This window comes from Oncorhynchus clarkii, chromosome 13 (assembly GCF_045791955.1).
Source record: "Oncorhynchus clarkii lewisi isolate Uvic-CL-2024 chromosome 13, UVic_Ocla_1.0, whole genome shotgun sequence".
Taxonomy (NCBI): Eukaryota; Metazoa; Chordata; class Actinopteri; order Salmoniformes; family Salmonidae; genus Oncorhynchus; species Oncorhynchus clarkii.
The window spans coordinates 20,209,464-20,225,746 of record NC_092159.1 but is presented as its reverse complement, the minus strand read 5'-3'; the positions used below and the strand labels follow the sequence as shown (position 1 = coordinate 20,225,746).

The following is a 16,283-nucleotide window of genomic DNA, read 5'->3' as shown; positions in this document are numbered from 1 at the left end:
GTGTTGAATTGGACTAGCATTTGTCTGGCCTAGGTCTTGACTCGGTCTCGATTTGCTCCGGTCTTGGTCTTGAATCGGTCTCACTTTAGATGTTCTCAAACACAACACTGGCCGTGTCCAACACCCATAACAGTAGGCATTTTTGGTATGTGAAAATAAAATGTTTTTATAGTATGTTAAAACAAAAATAGTATGCTTTAAAAGTCATGTCATAATCGTTTCGGCTTTTCATCTACTACAATTTCACTGCCTGCTATTGAGGAAGAGAATCCTCTTTTCAGATCCAGGCGTGTTTGACAGCAGCTGATAGTGAGACCTGCTGCACCATAATGATCCTCTTTTCAGATCCAGGCGTGTTTGACAGCAGCTGATAGTGAGACCTGCTGCACCATAATGATCCTCTTTTCAGATCCAGGCGTGTTTGACAGCAACTGATAGTGAGACCTGCTGCACCATAATGATCCTCTTTTCAGATCCAGACGTGTTTGACAGCAGCTGATAGTGAGACCTGCTGCACCATAATGATCCTCTTTTCAGATCCAGACGTGTTTGACAGCAGCTGATAGTGAGACCTGCTGCACCATAATGATCCTCTTCAGATCCAGGCGTGTTTGACAGCAGCTGATAGTGAGACCTGCTGCACCATAATGATCCTCTTTTCAGATCCAGATGTGTTTGACAGCAGCTGATAGTGAGACCTGCTGCACCATAATGATCCTCTTTTCAGATCCAGATGTGTTTGACAGCAACTGATAGTGAGACCTGCTGCACCATAATGATCCTCTTTTCAGATCCAGACGTGTTTGACAGCAGCTGATAGTGAGACCTGCTGCACCATAATGATCCTCTTTTCAGATCCAGATGTGTTTGACAGCAGCTGATAGTGAGACCTGCTGCACCATAATGATCCTTTTCAGATCCAGGCGTGTTTGACAGCAGCTGATAGTGAGACCTGCTGCACCATAATGATCCTCTTTTCAGATCCAGGCGTGTTTGACAGCAGCTGATAGTGAGACCTGCTGCACCATAATGATCCTCTTTTCAGATCCAGGCGTTTGACAGCAGCTGATAGTGAGACCTGCTGCACCATAATGATCCTCTTTTCAGATCCAGGCGTGTTTGACAGCAGCTGATAGTGAGACCTGCTGCACCATAATGATCCTCTTCAGATCCAGGCGTGTTTGACAGCAGCTGATAGTGAGACCTGCTGCACCATAATGATCCTCTTTTCAGATCCAGGCGTGTTTGACAGCAGCTGATAGTGAGACCTGCTGCACCAAAATGGTAGAATGGAGGGAAACGGTGCAGTTTCACATCAGATGACGTATTCTCAGTAAGGGTGAGTCTAGTATGGTGATATCTGTTGCCTATTGAATACATTTTGACTGAACAGTACGTTCTAAATAGTATGTGGTATGGTTAGGACACAGTATGCAGTTTTAGTAAATAGTAGGCCAGACAGATTTCGGACACAGCCTCTCTCTCTCTCTCTCTTTCATTCATTCTATCATCCTGAAGTAAGGGAAAAGTAGTGTTTTCGATCCCAGTGAGTGACAGCTGGGAAACAACAGAGAGCGAAAGCGTCTATTTATGATTCATGACATGATGCTTTTGTGGGTTGTTTGTTTTGGGCGGCATGTTCTGTGGAACCAATCTGAAAACAAGAGTGTGGTCATCCCTATTACTGCAATTGAGTTTCAGTGGAGTCAGTGGGCAATGATGCTGGCTCCATCCCAACATGCAGACAACAGACGAGAGTGAGAGAGGCTGATGCCAATGTGTTCATGTTGTGAGAGCCAGGCTGAGATTGCCAAGCCATAAATCATATTGTGAGTTTAGCATCGATGATGATGATGATGGACACGCTGATACAATGCTATTACGATGCTATTTTCTTCCCGTTCTCTTTCTCTCCCTCACTCTCGGGTCACCATTTCTCTCTCCTCTCTCTCTCTCCCATATTAAACTCGGAGCAGGTAATAACATCCCATGACACAACACTAAAGCCCAGTGAGGCAGCAGAGAGTATTAACAGGGTGTAATGGCTGTCGTGGGTTGAAGAAGGTGAAGAGGACCAAAGTGCAGAGTGGTACGTGTTCATGATGTATATTTATTTGAACACTACGATCAAAATAACAAGAATAGACCAACACGAAACAGTTCTGTCTGGTGCAGACACAGAGACAGAAAACAACTACCCACAAACACAGGTGGGAACAGGCTACCTAAGTATGTTTCTCAATCAGAGAAAACGATTGCCAGCTGTCTCTGATTGGGGACCATACCAGGCCAAACACATAGAAATACAAACCTAGACTACAAAACATAGAATGCCCACCCCAACTCACGCCCTGACCAAACTATAACAGAGACATAAAAAAACATGACTAAGGTCAGAACGTGACACAGGGTGTGTAGAGTGGACCCAGAGAGAGACTCATGTCCCAAATATCCAGGGAGGGTCTCACCGCAAATCCTGAACCCTTCCAGCCATCATCATTTTCATCATCATCATCATCGTGGCCCATTATCTTGGATCATGTTCATAAGGGCACACTGTCCCGAAACGATTTGTAACTGAAAACGAGCTCTTCTCATTGGACGTCTTTCGACAGTAACTCCCCGTTTTATAACGGTTCTGACTGTTTTCTTCCATTTCGTGCCTAATGAATACCACGTCACTGGTTGGTATCATGGTGGTCAGCTCAGCTGTTATAATCTCCTCCACATTCCGTTGCTCTACAGACATCTCTGTCAGGCGACGACCAAGGGGGAGTGACTACTCACACTATCCGTGACCTAACCGCACAATATGTGTTTTGTCTGGGCCTTGCCTTCCGAGGTATTCGCCATGCATTCCACCCCTCCATTCCACCCCTCCATGCCCCCCCCCCCCCCCCACTTCCCTCAACCGAGTCCGATGGGGTTGAGGTAGGGGGGAGGCACCTGCTGCACAGCTGTCCAGCCTTGCGTATAATGAGCCCACCCCAAGCATACCGGTTTCTTTTCCTTTAGTCCAACCTTACAAACCAAAGTAGCAATAAGGTCATGACTCATCACTTAGTCTCTCTATCTAGATAAAACAATGTATATATATCTGCATATCGCTCTCTCTCTTTCCCTCTACTGAACAAAAATATAAACACAACATGTAAAGTGTTGGTTTCATGAGCTGAAATAAAATATTTCAGAAATGTTCCATTGCACAAAAAGCTTATCTGTCTCAAATTGTGTGCACACATTTCTTTACATCCCTGTTAGTGAGAATTTCTCCTTTCCAAGATAATCCATCCACCTGACAGGTGTGGCATATCAAGAAGCTGATTAAGCAGCATGATCCTTACACAGGTGCTGGGGACAATAAAAGGCCACTCTAAAATAAAAGGCCACTCAGTTTTGTCACACAACACAATGCCGCAGATGTCTCAAGTTTTGAGAGAGCGTGCAATTGGCATGCTGAGTGCAGGAATGTCCACCAGAGCTGTTGCCAGAGAATTGAATGTTAATTTCTCTACCATAAGCTGCCTCCAACGTCATTTTAGAAAATTTGGTAATACTTCCAACCGGCCTCACAACTGCAGACCATATGTAACATTCGGCTACTTCACCTGCGGCATCGTCTGAGATCCTGAGGCCCATTGACGTGCCATTCATCCGCCCCCATCACCTCGTGTTTCAGCATGATAATGCACGGCTCCATGTCGCAAGGGTCTGTACACAATTCCTTAAAACTGTAAATGTCCCAGTTCTTCCATGGCCTGCATACTCAGACATGTCACCCATTGAGCATGTTTGGGATGCTCTGGATTGACGTGTACGACAATGCGTTACAGTTTCCTGCAATATCCAGAAACTTCACACAGCCGTTGAAGAGGAGTGGGACAACAATCGACAGGCCACCATCAACAGCCTGGTCAACTCGATGAGAAGGAGATGTGTGGTGCTGCATGAAGCAGATGGTGCTCACACCAGCTACGGACTGGTTTTCTGATCCACGCCCCTGCCTTTTTTTTTAAGGTGTCTGTGACCAGCAGATGCAGATCTGTATTCCCAGTCATGTGAAATCCATAGATTAGGGCCCAATTAATTTATTTACATTCAGTGATTTTGTTATATGAGCTGTAACTCAGTAAAATCTTTGAAATTGTTGCATGTTATATATTTCTTCGGTATGTGTGTATATATATATATGCTTCACTAAAGACATAGGCACTCATTTGGGGGACTGGTGGTGAGGTAGCCCTGATAAGAACAACCACATCTGTCACCAATCATGTATTGGATGAGATCCCATTTGTCCACGTACTGAGCCATCCAGTGGTTGGCAACAACACATCTGCCACACTGATCCTCAACACCGGCTCCACTAGGTGCCCCCACTAGGCGGTGTCCGAGGAAGGCCAGAATAATTGTCAAAGACTCCAGTTACCCATGTCATAGACTGTTCTCTCTGCTACCGCATGGCAAGCGCCAAGTCTAGGACCAAAAGGCTCCTTAACAGCTTCTACCCCCAAGCCATAAGACTGCTGAACAATTAATCAAATGGCCACCCGAACTACTGCTACTGCTACTGCTGTTTATTATCTATGCATAGTCCCTTTACCTCTACCTACATGTACAAATTACCTTGATTAACCTGTACCCCCGCACATTGACCTGGTTGAGGTACCCGCTGTATATAACCTTATTATTGTTATTTTATTGTGTTACATTTTTACTTTAGTTTTATTTAGTCAATATTTTCTTAACTCTCTTTTTTTTAACTGTATTGTTGGTTAAGGGCTTGTAAGTAAGCATTTCACGGTACCTGTTGTATTGATTTGGTGATATTACAAAACAAAGTGTGAAACGGGGAGAGAAGAGAAGTGGGAGAAAGACACCAGCAGTACCCTCACTTCCCTGTCAATCTGATCTGTCAGAGCAGCAGTAGAGAAATGAGAGCAGCTGCCAGGCGTTCTCGCACGCTACGATTCCTCTCGCTGTCTGAGAGAGGAACACCACTATGACTACACTTTTCCACAAGCTAGGGGCAAAGAATAAGTCTGTGGCCTGCGTTGCCCCCTGACAGGTTCTTGTGTTGACTTAACTCGTGGCAAATCTTCATTGTCATCTTTGCTCATTTGTAATGCGGTTCTTAACATTCTTTCCTGAATAGTTTATATCACATACCATGTCTCTGGCTTAATTTTCAAGTTTAACAGATGTTTATATAAAAGTGCCTTCAAATTCCATTTAATCTCCCCATGTTGATTAACAAGATTTAACTAAGGAAGTAGTCCATTCAATTATATATACAGAGTACTGCTGTGTTTTGACAGTAGCTGGTGGGAGAGTGATGCACGCTGTATCATTTGGAAGAATTTCTCTGAACAAGCTACTGTATCCTCTCTCCTGAATTTGAGAAAGAGCTTGCTTCCCTGATTAGCGCCAGAACCCCAAATAATTTTATTTTCCTCTCTCTACCATATTCCCTCTCTTTTCCTCTTAGAGAGAGACAAAATCAACAGATCAACAATATCATGGCCCAGCGCGTTGCCTGCCAACACCCCACTGCGTTCCTGTTACACCCCACTGTGTTCCAGTTACACAGTTAATTGGATGAAGAGTGTAAGATTAAAGGAGCTACATCCCAAGGCAATGGCTAATTGATTTAATATTTATGAACTTCGAGCGAGGGGGGAGGCAATGGGGATCCAATTTAAACTGTACTCGTTCTAACTAACATTTCACGTGAAGGAAATGTTTAGTTAGAAGGGGTGTGGATGGAAGAGAGGGAGAGCGGTTCTTTCTGTTTTCTGTTCAGCCTAAATACACACTGTAAACCAAACCCTAGCTACAGGCATTATGGGTAGCCAGTGGCATTTAAACAGTTTGATATCAACAAATAAGTCTCAAGAACATGTTCTGATAATCCCACCTTGCAGAGGAATTAGGATCACACAAGCAATTTTAGGATCACACAAGCAGAGAGATAAGGACTGAGACGAGCCACTCACCTGCTGGCTTCTCTGTACTGCTGGCTGTGGTTGTCGGGGGAACAACGGGAATCTCTGTTTCCAGGTAAAAACACAGACAAAAGTTAGCTTCATTATGTTTTAATACATTCTCCATAGGATTAAAGACAACTGTTATTTTGATGAAAGAGTTATGTAAAATAAGACGAGTATACAATAAGAGTGTTTATTTTCCAGCAGACAAGCTTTAGCATTAGTGTACAACCTACAGTTTTTCAGTAGATGTAGACGTGCCGTGTGGGGTAACTGTACGAAGGGATGGTTACTGGTTAGGTTTCACCTGTAGAGACTTACTCTCTCAGCTGTACAGCATCCATATTAGGAAGTCTTGAGAACGGAGGACTTCCTAATATGAATGCCGTACAGGTGGAGCTACCTGGCAGATCAGATCAAAGGGGAACAGCGAGATGCAATCTTAAGATCTGGAGGGGAGATATCAGGGAGGAGTGTGAAATCTGTAACGTCTCTCCCCTCACGCCTCTATTCGCCCCCACAACGAGGTCTCTGCGGTTTTGCATCCAAGACTTCATTCTCTCAGCTCTACTTCACCCTCTCGTGTCGGCTATTCACAGAGGCAGGAAGTTGACGTTTGAAGTAAGCCATGCATAAAGAGAGCTCCTATTATCTCCAAAGGAGCAGGATGGTAACATTAGATGTAGATATAAAACATAATGCATTTTGTTACACTGGCGGCAAAAGGGGGATAAAACCACCAAAACAGGTGAGTAAGCAGTGAGGGGAAGCAAGGACAGACAAGCACAGATACCGCTGTATAAGAACACATAGATAAAAGGAAAGGGTGGCAAGCTAGATAAGATACACAGGAAAGGAGTACAATAGCAGTGTACCGTCATGCATAGATGAAGATTCTGTGTGGTAAAGGAAGAAAGAATCGAGTCTTTTGATCAACACCTCTGATTGGGATAAGTCCTGCAAACTAATCCAATCAGGCAGTATAGTATACAATACTGTATACTGTATATAAACATTAGGAATCTAAAAGTTTACTCATCATAGGGGCGGCAGGTAACGTAGTGGTTAAGAGTGTTGGGCCAGTAACCAAAAGGTCGCTCCCGTACTGCCTTTGAGCATGGCAGTTAACCCCCAACAACAAATGCTCCCCGGGCGCCGGTGGACATCGATTAAGGCAGTACCTCTTTGATTCAGAGGGGTTGGGTTAAATTCGGAAGACATATTTAAGTTGAATGCATTCAGTTGTAGAACTGATTAGGTATCCCCTTTCCCTTAATTGTTTAATTTATACAGGCCTAATTTGTTATTTTCTCATTAAGAATCGAAGCGTCTGTCTTGTGACAAGAAAAATAATTGCTGCCAGAGGCCATGTGGTTTTTACTCCCTACTGATTACTCTGTGTCACTGCTAATCGACCTGCCAAGCCCTGATAGCCGATCAGGATTCAGCCACGCGTGCCAGATCACATAATAATAATAATGAGCCCGTTTCTCATAATCAACTCGTATGGTCTGATTTATGGCCCTCCACATTGGAAAGTATATGAAGTCAGAGATATGACATTTTATCCCTCCCTGTTAAAACTGAAATTGGCAAGAGGTTTCAGTATTGCTAAATGTTAATGGGAAGGGCTTTAAAAAAGATTATTTAGCAATTATTGAAGAAACTAAATATTTGTGTTGATCCCATCTGATCGCTGGGACCTCAGCATCTCCAAGTTTCACACCACCGACTGAGTGGCTCGACTTTCCCAGGAAAATGGAAGATATCAGATTCCAATGGAGTTTGTAGGTTTAATTATCCCCTTGGCTTGGACATTGGCCAAAAATATCCCTTCGGAATAATTAATTTCATAAGAGCTTTTGTTTAACCTCCGAATCATCATTTTATTGACTAAAAGCAGCAATTAAAATGTACTGTTTTGGGGTCTGAAAACAAATGCCAAAAAATTCAGATATTTATTTTTGGAGATGCCGATTGCCCTTGGTCATTGGCCCTTTTCCCTTTTTAGCCAATGAGGGACACTGGTGGATCCTAAAGTTGGTGTTCGTTAACTCGGCTCTGGACTTGGCACTGTTGGATTTATGGGGACTGTCAACATGGGGAGGTTGAGGCTTCACAGAGGATTCTGGGGGATGATTTGTTTATTTTAGCTGAACACTGTGGCTAAACGCTTGTCTGAGGAAACCAATGGAAGAGAGAAAGAAGAAAAGTAGGATTCTGTGTCATGTAGTGTGTGTTTTTCAAGCCAGGATAGAGTGGGGGGGTGGTTGGTTGGTTGGGAGGGTTGGTTGGTTGGTTGAGTGAGTTTGTTCCTTTTTGTAAGTTGTCGATTTTCTTTGTGGAGGTGTGCATGAATGTTTAAGCATAGAGATGGAATGGGCAAAAGTCATATGTGGCTGGTGAGACAAGTTCAGGCAACTAGGAAAGGCTGGGTTCCACGTACTTATGCAGGGGGCAATGGGCGAGCGGCTCTGCTGGTAGCCTTTAGCGCAGCGGTTGCACGTGATACCAGTCACGCCGTCTTTACAGGGACATTGACCCGTGGTTTGGTTACAGGTTTTGCCAGCAGCACCCACAGGATGGCAATCACATGCTGTGAGGAACAGAAGAGAAGAGGTAAGAGAACACACGTTTGGCGTGGGTGGGGACACAAAAACACGTAACACCCATATACAGAGAGAGCACAGATACAGTACAAAACAACAACAACAGCAGTGGTGGTGGTAACAACAGGGTTGGAAACGTGAGCGTCAAGGACAGAAGAGACAGTGAAGCTTGTGAGGCTTGCTGCAGGAAGAGTGACAGGACTTACTTGGGTCCACAACACGACAAGCTTGACTTGCAGTGCCATCGCTGCAAGAACACACGAACAGCATACACTCATCATATTCAAACTGGCATACAGTACTAGTTGACATTGACTGCTGGGAATCGTTAGCTCTTTCTTTGTGGGAAAGAAGGAGACTAGAGCAGGCGACTGTGTTTACTAGATGATTAAATCAGAGTGATAATCCTGATTGGCTGTTTTTTATTAATCAGTGGTTTGGAACCAAAATGGCTGTCAGATTTCCTCTCTGCCTGGGGAGTCTATCTAAGACATATGCTTCAGGAATGCAACATTTTTTGCCTGCACTAGGCTAACCCCCTGCCTTTATTTTCAACTAAACCCACAGTTGGTCTATCTTGCCAACTAAACTCACTATATCAAGTTTGATAAAGTGTTCAATAACAGATAAACAGTGATAATATATAATGGTAAACTATAGGCAAAGTTTTTCCTTGTGTTTGTTTGTACTGTCATATCCAGGCATGGCGTGGTTACCATAACGATATGTCACACATGACACAAATACTATATTCTAATCAATACCAGAACTTCTCTAATAATCTTTCCTCTAGTCACCAAGCCCCTAAACTCCATGAGACGTTGTTGCCATGGTAACAGAACTATGTGACTTGGGTCTGGTTGTGTGCATCCCATGGGCTGTGTTCCGTGTTGAATGTTTACAGTATGTCCTACAGAACAACCAACGATGTTGGGGTTTCAGCAAATTTCTGGTTTTCAGCCAGTGATGTCAGGTTTCAGAAAATGACTTTTGGATTCAGCCAGTGATGTCGAGTTTTAGCCTGTGGGCGTATTGTCCTTCAGAATGACCCCTCCCTACATCTCTAGTGTCACTTCTCACTATGAGAATCATCAAAGGTCTCAGTTTGAGCTATGCAATTTGAGGTTTTGTGGGTATAAGCGGTTACACTAGTGTTACAGACCACAATGTGCATTCTCGTTCCCCGTGGTGGGAATGTTATGTGAATGTTGCTTAGCCTCTGCTTTTAACTGGAACTCTACTAAATGACTGGATCTAATGACCAGAGAGAGTGTTGAGATTAGGTACAAGATTTTATGAGAAGCTTTTGTTTTTTGGTTGATTCATACAGGCTATGAGCCAGTCTCTCTCTATCTCTCTCTCAATTTCAATTCAGTTCAAAGGGCTTTATTGGCATGGGAAACACATGTTAACATTGCCAAAGCAAGTGAAGTAGATAATATACAAAAGTGAAATAATCAATAAAAATGAACAGTAAACATTACACTCACAGACGTTCCAAAATAATAAAGACATTACATATGTCATATTATGTATATATACAGTGTTATAACAATGTACAAATGGTTAAAGTACAAAAGGGAAAATAAATAAGCATAAATATGGGTTGTATTTGCAATGGTGTTTGTTCTTCACTGGTCGACCTCTTCTTGTGGCAACAGGTCACAAATATTGCTGCTGTGATGGCACACTGTGATGTTTCACCCAGTAGATATGGGAGTTTATCAAAATCGGGTTTGTTTTTGAATTCTTTGTGGATCTGTGTAATCTGAGGGAAATGTGTCTCTAATACGGTCATACATTGGGCAGGAGGATGGGAAGTGCAGCTCAGTTTCCACCTCATTTTGTGAGCAATGTGCACATAGCCTGTCTTCTCTTGAGAGCCACGCAGCCTTTCTCAATAGCAAGGCTATGCTCACTGAGTCTGTACATAGTCAAAGCTTTCCTTAAGTTTGGGTCAGTCACTTTTGATGGCATAGAATGCCATTCTTGCCTTGTCTCTACGATCGTTCACAGCTTTGTGGAAGTTACCTGTGGTGCTGATGTTTATGTCAAGGTATGTATAGTTTTTTTGTGTGCTCTAGGGCAATGGTGTCTAGATGGAATTTGTATTTGTGGTCCTGGCGACTGGACCTTTTTTGAAACACCATTATTTTGGTCTTACTGAGACTTACTGTCAGGGCCCAGGTCTGGCAGAATCTGTGCAGAAGATCTAGGTGCTGCTGTAGGCCCTCCTTGGTTGGTGACAGAAGCACCAGATCATCAACAAAAAGTAGACATTTGACTTCAGATTCTAGTAGGGTGAGGCTGGGTGCTGCAGACTTTTCTAGTGCCCTCGCCATTTCGTTGATATATATGTTGAAGAGGGTGGGGCTTAAGCTGCATCCCTGTCTCACTCTACGGCCCTGTGGGAAGAACTGTGTGTTTTTTGCCTATTTTAACCGCACACTTGTTGTTTGTGTACATGGATTTTATAATGTTTTTCCCCCAACACCACTTTATGTATGTTTTTCCCCCAACACCACTTTCCATCAATTTGTATAGCAGACCCTCATGCCAAATTGAGTCAAAGGCTTTTTTGAAATCAACAAAGCATGAGAAGACTTTGCCTTTGTTTTGGTTTGTTTGTTTGTGTGTTAATTAGGGTGTGCAGAGTCAATACGTGGTCTGTCGTACGATAATTTGGTAAAAAGCCAATTTGACATTTACTCAGTACATTGTTTTCACTGAGGAAATGTAGGAGTCTGCTATTAATGATAATGCAGAGGATTTTCCCAAGGTTGCTGTTGACGCATATCCCACGATATTTATTGGGGTCAAATGTGTCTCCACTTTTGTGGATTGGGGTGATCAGTCCAAATATTGTGGAAGATGCCAAAGCTAAGGATGATGTTAAAGAGGTTTTGTATAGTCAATTGGAATTTGTTGTTTATATTTTTTATCATTTCATTGAGGATACTGTAACGGTTTTCTTGATGCGAAGGAGAGTCGGACCAAAATGCAGCGTGTGGTTTACGATCCATGTTTATTAATAATACGAAACACGAATCTCCAATACAATACTACAAAACAAAACGTAACGAAAACCTAAACAGCCTATCTGGTGATAAAACACATAGACAGGAACAATCACCCACAAACACACAGTGAAACCCAGGCTACCTAAATATGGTTCCCAATCAGAGACAATGACGAACACCTGCCTCTGACTGAGAACCATATCAGGCTGAACATAGAAATAGACAAACAAGACATGAAACATAGAATGCCCACTCAGATCACACCCTGACCAATCAAAACATAGAAAATACAAAGTAAACTATGGTCAGGGCGTGACAGTACCCCCCCCCCAAGGTGCGGACTCCGGCCGCAAAACCTGAACCTATAGGGGAGGGTCTGGGTGGGCATCTGTCCGCGGTGGCGGCTCTGGCGCTGGACGTGGACCCCACTCCATGACAGTTTTAATCCCCCTCCTAAACGTCCCTAAATAGGTTACCCACCACAATGAAAACATGGGACAGAGGGACAGCTCGGGACAGAGGTAACTCGGGACAGATGGGTAGCTCAGCACTGAGAGGAAGCTCAGCACTGAGAAGAAGCTCAGCACTGAGAGGAAGCCCAGGCAGGTAGTAGAAACTACCAGAACCTGGCTGGCTGGCGGTTTCAGCAGATCCTGGTCGACTAGCAGATCTGGGAGAATCTGGTCGACTGGCGGATCTGGGAGAATCTGGTCGACTGGCGGATCTGGGAGAATCTGGTCGACTGGCGGATCTGGGAGAATCTGGTCGACTGGCGGATCTGGGAGAATCTGGTCGACTGACAGATCTGGAAGAGTCTGGTCGACTGGCAGATCTGGAAGAGTCTGGTCGACTGGCAGATCTGGAAGAGTCTGGACGACTGGCAGATCTGGAAGAGTCTGGACGACTGGCAGATCTGGAAGAGTCTGGTCGACTGGCAGATCTGGAAGAGTCTGGTCGACTGGCAGATCTGGAAGAGTCTGGTCGACTGGCAGATCTGGAAGAGTCTGGACGACTGGCAGATCTGGAAGAGTCTGGACGACTGGCAGATCTGGAAGAGTCTGGACGACTGGCAGATCTGGAAGAGTCTGGACGACTAGCAGATCTGGAAGAGTCTGGACGACTAGCAGATCTGGAAGAGTCTGGACGACTAGCAGCTCTGGCTGCTCCATGCTGACTGGCTGCTCCATGATGACTGGTAGCTCTGGCTGCTCCATGCTGACTGGCTGCTCCATGCTGACTGGCAGCTCTGGCTGCTCCATGCTGACTGGCTGCTCCATGCTGACTGGCAGCTCTGGCTGCTCCATGCTGACTGGCTGCTCTGGCTGCTCCATGCTGACTGGCTGCTCCATGCTGACTGGCTGCTCCATGCTGACTGGCGGCCCTGGCTGCTCCATGCTGACTGGCGGCCCTGGCTGCTCCATGCTGACTGGCGGCCCTGGCTGCTCCATGCTGACTGGCGGCCCTGGCTGCTCCATGCTGACTGGCGGCCCTGGCTGCTCCATGCTAACTGGCAGCTCTGGCGGCTCCTTGCAGACTGGCAGCTCTGGCGGCTCCTTGCAGACTGGCAGCTTTGGCGGCATCCTGCAGACAGGCAGCTCTGGCGGCTCCTTGCAGACTGGCAGCTCCATGCAGACTGGCAGCTCTATGCAGACTGGCAGCTCCATGCAGACTGGCAGCTCCTTGCAGACTGGCAGCTCCTTGCAGACTGGCAGCTCCTTGCTAACTGGCAGCTCTAAGCTAACTGGCAGCTCTATGCTAACTGGCAGCTCTATGCTAACTGGCAGCTCTATGCTAACTGGCAGCTCTATGCTAACTGGCAGCTCTATGCTAACTGGCAGTTCTGAACAGGCGGGAGACTCCGGCAGCGCTGTAGAGAAGGAAGGCTCTAACAGCGCTAAACAGGCGGGAGACTCCGACAGCGCTGGAGAGGAGGAGGGCTCCGACAGCGCTGGACAGGCGAGGCGCACTGTAGGCCTGATGCGTGGTGCTGGCACTGGTGGTACTGGGCCGAGGACACGCACAGGAAGCCTGGTGCGGGGAGCTGCTACCGGAGGGCTGGGGTGTGGAGGTGGCACAGGATGGGTTAGACCGTGAAGGCGTACTGGAGATCTTGAGAGCGGTGCTGGCACAGGACGTGCAAGGCTAGGGAGGTGCACAGGAGGCCTGGTACGTGAGACTGGCACCATCTTCACCAGCCGACTAACACGCACCTCAGGACGAGTATGGAGCGCTGACCCAGGTGCCATCAAATCCCCGACACGCTCCGTCGGGCGAATTCCATGTTTAAAACACCAACACAGCAACTCCCTCATTTCTCTCTCCTCCAATTTCCCCATTAACTCCTTCACAGTCTCTGTTTCGCTCACCTCCAACACCGGCTCTGGTTCTGGTCTCCTCCTTGGCTCCTCACGATAAACAGGGAGAGTTGGCTCAGGTCTGGCTCCTGACTCTGCCACACTCTCCCTGAGCCCCCCCCCAAGAAATTTTTGGGGCTGACTATGGGGCCTCCGTCCGCGCCGCCTTGCTTGCTTCGCAAACTCCATTCTCCTATATCCTTCCGCGCACTGCTCCATCGAATCCCAGGCGGGCTCCGGCACGCTCCCTGGGTCGACCGCCCACCTGTCTATCTCCTCCCAAGAAGTATAGTCCATACTGTACTCCACTTTGGGCTGTTCTTGCCTGTTGACACGCTGCTTGGTTCCTTTGTGGTGGGTGATTCTGTAACGGTTTTCTTGATGCGAAGGAGAGTCGGACCAAAATGCAGCGTGTGGTTTACGATCCATGTTTATTAATAATACGAAACACGAATCTCCAATACAATACTACAAAACAAAACGTAACGAAAACCTAAACAGCCTATCTGGTGATAAAACACATAGACAGGAACAATCACCCACAAACACACAGTGAAACCCAGGCTACCTAAATATGGTTCCCAATCAGAGACAATGACGAACACCTGCCTCTGACTGAGAACCATATCAGGCTGAACATAGAAATAGACAAACAAGACATGAAACATAGAATGCCCACTCAGATCACACCCTGACCAATCAAAACATAGAAAATACAAAGTAAACTATGGTCAGGGCGTGACAGATACCATCAACACCACAGGCCTTTTTGGGTTGGAGGGTTTTTATTTTGTCCTGTAGCTCATTCAATGTAATTGGAGAATCCAGTGGGTTCTGGTAGTCTTTCATAGTTGATTCTAAGATTTGTATTTGATCATGTATATGTTTTTGCTGTTTGTTCTTTGTTATAGAGCCAAAAAGATTGGAGAAGTGGTTTACCCATACATCTCCATTTTGGATGGATAATTATTTGTGTTGTTGTTTGTTTAGTGTTTTCCAATTTTCCCAGAAGTGATTAGAGTCTATGGATTCTTCAATTACATTGAGCTGATTTCTGACGTGCTGTTCCTTCTTTTTCCGTAGTGTATTTCTGTATTGTTTTAGTGATTCACCATAGTGAAGGCGTAGACTCAGGTTTTCCGGGTCTCTATGTTTTTGGTTGGACATGTTTCTCAATTTCTTTCTTAGATTTTTGCATTCTTCATCAAACCATTTGTCATTGTTGTTCATTTTCTTCAGTTTTCTATTTGAGATTTTGAGATTTAATAGGGAAGCTGAGAGGTCAGATATACAGTTAAGATTTTCTACTGCCAAGTTTACACCTTCGCTACTACAGTAGAACGTTTTGTCCAGGAAGTTGTCTAAAATGGATTGAATTTGTTGTTGCCTAATTGTTTTTTGGTAGGTTTCCAAACTACATTCCTTCTATCTATAGCATTTCTTAATATTACTCAGTTCCTTTGGCTTTGATGTGTGATTTTGCTGTGGTCTGATAGAGGTGTCTACAGTACTACTGCCAAGCGATGAGCTATAGGTGTACCTACCATAGGAGTCCCCTCGAAGTCTATCATTGACTATGTACATACCCAGCTTGCGACAGAGCTGCAGGAGTTGTGACCCAATTTTGTTGGTTATGTTGTGCCTAGGGGGGCATATGGAGGAGGGAATGCTGTCACCTCCAGGCAGGTGTTTGTCCCCCTGTGTGCTGAGGGTGTCAGGTTCTTGTCCAGTTCTGCCATTTAGGTCGCCACAGACTAGTACATGTCCCTGGGCCTGGAAATTATTGATTTCCCCCTCCAAGATGGAGAAGCTGTCTTCATTAAAGTATGGGGATTCTAGTGGGGGGATAGGTAGCACACAGGTGGACATGTTTCTCTGTTAAGATCATTGGTTTTCTAGCCAAATGTAAAATGTTCCTGATTTGATTAATATAATGGAGTGAGTTAGGTCTGCTCTTAACCAAATTAGCATATACCCCTGAGTCCCTTACCTGTTTATCACCTAATAGTTTGGTGAATGGGACTACCAGCTCTTGTGGGACTACCAGCTCTTGGTCCTCAGACAGAAGGTCTAGGGCGCGCTGGGTGTTTGGACACCAGAGTGTTTGGGAAAAAGTTAGTTTTTTCTTGTATATATTTCCCATTTGAGTCCATAAGGAGTACAATCTGTGTCTTGTGTATGCCCTCAGTGGGTGTGGGGGGGTTGTCAGGAGGGCTGACAGGGGGGGGGGGGGTGCTCAGGGGGGGTGAGAGCCCCTGGGCTTGGGATTCTTAATTTGTCTGTTCTGCTGTGACGTCGACTCTATAGTCAGGG

At 45.3% G+C, this 16,283-nt stretch overlaps 1 protein-coding gene across 2 annotated transcripts in view; it reads right to left on the bottom strand.

Moving 5' to 3' along the window:
• The window catches only part of LOC139424550 (netrin-1-like), a 92,355-nt gene that overhangs the window by 18,705 nt on the left and 57,367 nt on the right, over positions 1-16,283 (bottom strand). The window contains exons 4-5 of one of the 2 annotated variants that reach the window (XM_071176505.1): positions 8,434-8,583; positions 5,997-6,050 (exon numbers count right to left, since the gene is read on the bottom strand). In XM_071176505.1, the coding sequence (XP_071032606.1) occupies positions 5,997-6,050; positions 8,434-8,583 (204 nt within the window). The remainder of the gene's footprint in view (positions 1-5,996; positions 6,051-8,433; positions 8,584-16,283) is intronic. The other variant, XM_071176506.1, reaches the window with a different exon arrangement.